Below are 2782 nucleotides of genomic sequence, written 5' to 3'. Positions count from 1 at the left end.
AGAAAAACCTATCTATGGAATACTTACCAAAATGAGATGGGAAAATTAAAGCCTGCATAGTTATGAATCAGATTTGTTCCACGACAGCCAGGTTGTACACAATTACATGAATCAGTTCTGTATACACTCTAGAATTGACCAGGACAACGTTTAGCATAGAAAAGCTGTAAGAAATAGGTTCCTAACTACAGAAGTTGCAAAGTTCAAAAGGGTATGAAAAAAACTAATTTAAATTCGATATTCCCCCCTTTATTTTTCCAAGAAATAGATTTTCTGTAAAAATATATACAATTTTTACAGACAAATACATTTACAAGTTGTTTTTGTCTTAAAAATTGAGGATATTCCATATTTGTAACTAATTATTCAGGCTTAAGTCAAGTATTCTTGGCCATTACTAGGCTAATAAACTAAAAATCATTCAAACAGAGCCAAGTAGAACAGGTATAAAAGTCCTGAATACTTAGACTTTCCATTCTTCAAGAATTACACCTGGGAAAGTTAATAGAGAGGAAAAGCTTCCCTTCACACTCTGCTGTACAGTACTAAGGCTTGTAGTCTGAGTTCTATTGTAGCTTAAATCCATTTCATACAGGCCACTGGCATTGTTAGTGCTCCTCTTTTCAACACTACAGGAAATTCGTGGGCATATTTAATAAATTCTATGACTAGCCTGGCTACTGGCCACTCTCCTGTTCTCAACAAGGAAATAAGTCTTTCCACCCTACTATCTTCACTAAATCTAAAAGTCCTCCTCCATAGGCTCCCAAAGTTTGTTTGTTGCTGAAACTGAACTTTGCTTCTTTCAGACAGTGACTCTTCAATCATGGGGGATTACTTTTCCCATGTATTTATTCTTGTTAGCTATGATCCTCTTGCCACTTGCTTTTCTGGCTAGGTTGCTAGAGTGGAACTCTTGGAGGTTACAGCCTGGGCAGCTTTAAGTCCAAGTTCATAAATACATTTGATTTCACAGATGTATGTGGTTCTGGTGGCTGTTGTTGGTTAAAAGTCCATTATTGCACTTACAAGGCTATCTTATTAGATATGCCAAACCAGCTCCTACTCCAGCAACACCTGCAAAAGCCAGCAGCACATTTCTGATGCCTCCTTCTAGGTCCTCTACATGGAAGAACTCCACAAACCCATCCCAGCCTCTTTGTTTGACTAGCCAGTCTCGTTTTGTCCTTACAAGAACGTCTGTGATACTTTCTGCTAATGGTTCGATGCAGCTTTCTTGGTTTATGCTCTTCAAGTGTTTGGCCACAAAGGCACCAAAAGAAATTAGAGTCACAATCCTGCCCCAGTTTGTTACGCCGTCACTGAAAACATGGACCATCACTCGAGACAAAGATTTGACATCGTCTTCGTTTTTGATGTCCAGTTTCCGAAGCATGCCTTGGAAGGCCGTCTCGTGGTTGCGCTGCACACCGTCCCCGACACGTCGTAAGGTCTCTAGCGCCTTCCTGCTGGCGGCCCCAGGCCTGCCCACTGGCTTTGCGTCCTTGGCGCCGGTTGCCTGCTCCCGAAGGTACCGAGAGATAATCTCCAGCGACTGCCGGTACAACTCGTCCTCCTCCTCCTCTGCTGGGGGCGGCGTCGAGGGTAGTGACCCGTCCGTGCTGGAGCCGTTACTGGCCTCCCCGACCAACTCCAGCAAAGGCAGGACAGCCGGTCGCTTCCCGAGAGGCTCCGGCTCGTACCCGTCCAGCTCATCTTCGGGCGACATGATCTGTAAAAGTATATTTTAAAAGAGAAAACTGAAATATCATATCTTTGGGAATTTTAATATTAGTATCTGACACACAACTTATATACTGTAATTATCTCAATAGAATTATGGTCATCCCAAATTTTTAAAAAAGCAATATAATACATTTTATTCCTTTGAAACAATGATGTGAAGTGATTTATATAAAAAGCTTGATGAAATAATTACATTGGAATCATAGAAAAACAATTATTTTACAATTGGAAGAAACCTTAGAGTCCAGACCCCTTCTTTGCAAAGCTAAAATATGCACTGTGTTATTTCTGGGTCATAAACTAAGGGCCTTACTGAGATATTACAGACTACTCTAGCAGTACCTAAGAACAGGGAATATTTCTTTTTTTGGAACACCATATCCTCAGTGCCTTGTGCAGTGGTTGGTATCTGGTAGGCACTAAAAAAATATTTGTTGAATAAATAAATTCTGGAAAAAAGTAAGTTTTATGAATTAAATGTTTAAGTATTTTGCATTGTAAGAAGATTTTTAGTCATTAAAATGATGGAATGTTTCACTATTACCACGCCAGTTCTCGTTGTAGGTTGCTTAAGAAATTCTTTCAGCGCTACCTTTATTGAATTCTTCTGCTGCATAGGGTTCTGTCTATTCACACCAGGTTTGAAATTTCCTACTTAGTCATGAATGAACCAGACAATAAAGAGATGATGTTCAAAGGATCAAGATCAAATTGCTACAGCCATCACCTGAAAATTAGCTATGAGGTCAAATCCCATTATGATATACGTCAGATTATTTTGAGTCCTGAGGAAATAAGATGTAGGGCATTTTGATGTGACTTAATGGGAAAACTTTATGAAGCTATCCTACAGCAATAAATCCTCAGGTTAGGGGAATTAGAAGTATTAAAAGAAAATTGCACGAAGTCATGGGGCACGTGGAAGGGCAGCCAGACTAGATGACACTAATATGGTAGAGGAGTCCTAAAACTGGAGGATGGATATTCAAATATAAACTTCACCTCTTGCACAACTTTGCCCAAGTTGTATAAAAGA

General features: G+C 39.8%; 1 protein-coding gene across 1 annotated transcript; it reads right to left on the bottom strand.

The window, feature by feature from the left end:
- Positions 1-569: 569 nt before the first annotated feature.
- Positions 570-1729, bottom strand: LOC138382507 (induced myeloid leukemia cell differentiation protein Mcl-1). Its single transcript, XM_069466979.1, has one exon. It carries the CDS (start codon positions 1727-1729, stop codon positions 1034-1036), a length of 696 nt encoding a protein of 231 aa, XP_069323080.1. The 3' UTR covers positions 570-1033.
- Positions 1730-2782: the final 1053 nt, after the last annotated feature.

This window comes from Eulemur rufifrons, chromosome 4, assembly GCF_041146395.1.
Source record: "Eulemur rufifrons isolate Redbay chromosome 4, OSU_ERuf_1, whole genome shotgun sequence".
Classification (NCBI taxonomy): domain Eukaryota; kingdom Metazoa; phylum Chordata; class Mammalia; order Primates; family Lemuridae; genus Eulemur; species Eulemur rufifrons.
The sequence above is the reverse complement of the archived record's forward strand: the minus strand, read 5'-3'. Positions and strand labels throughout refer to the sequence as shown.

Excerpts from the sequence above, each read along its gene's own strand:
- LOC138382507 (XM_069466979.1), bottom strand. The coding sequence starts at position 1,729 with ATGTCGCCCGAAGATGAGCTGGACGGGTACGAGCCGGAGCCTCTCGGG.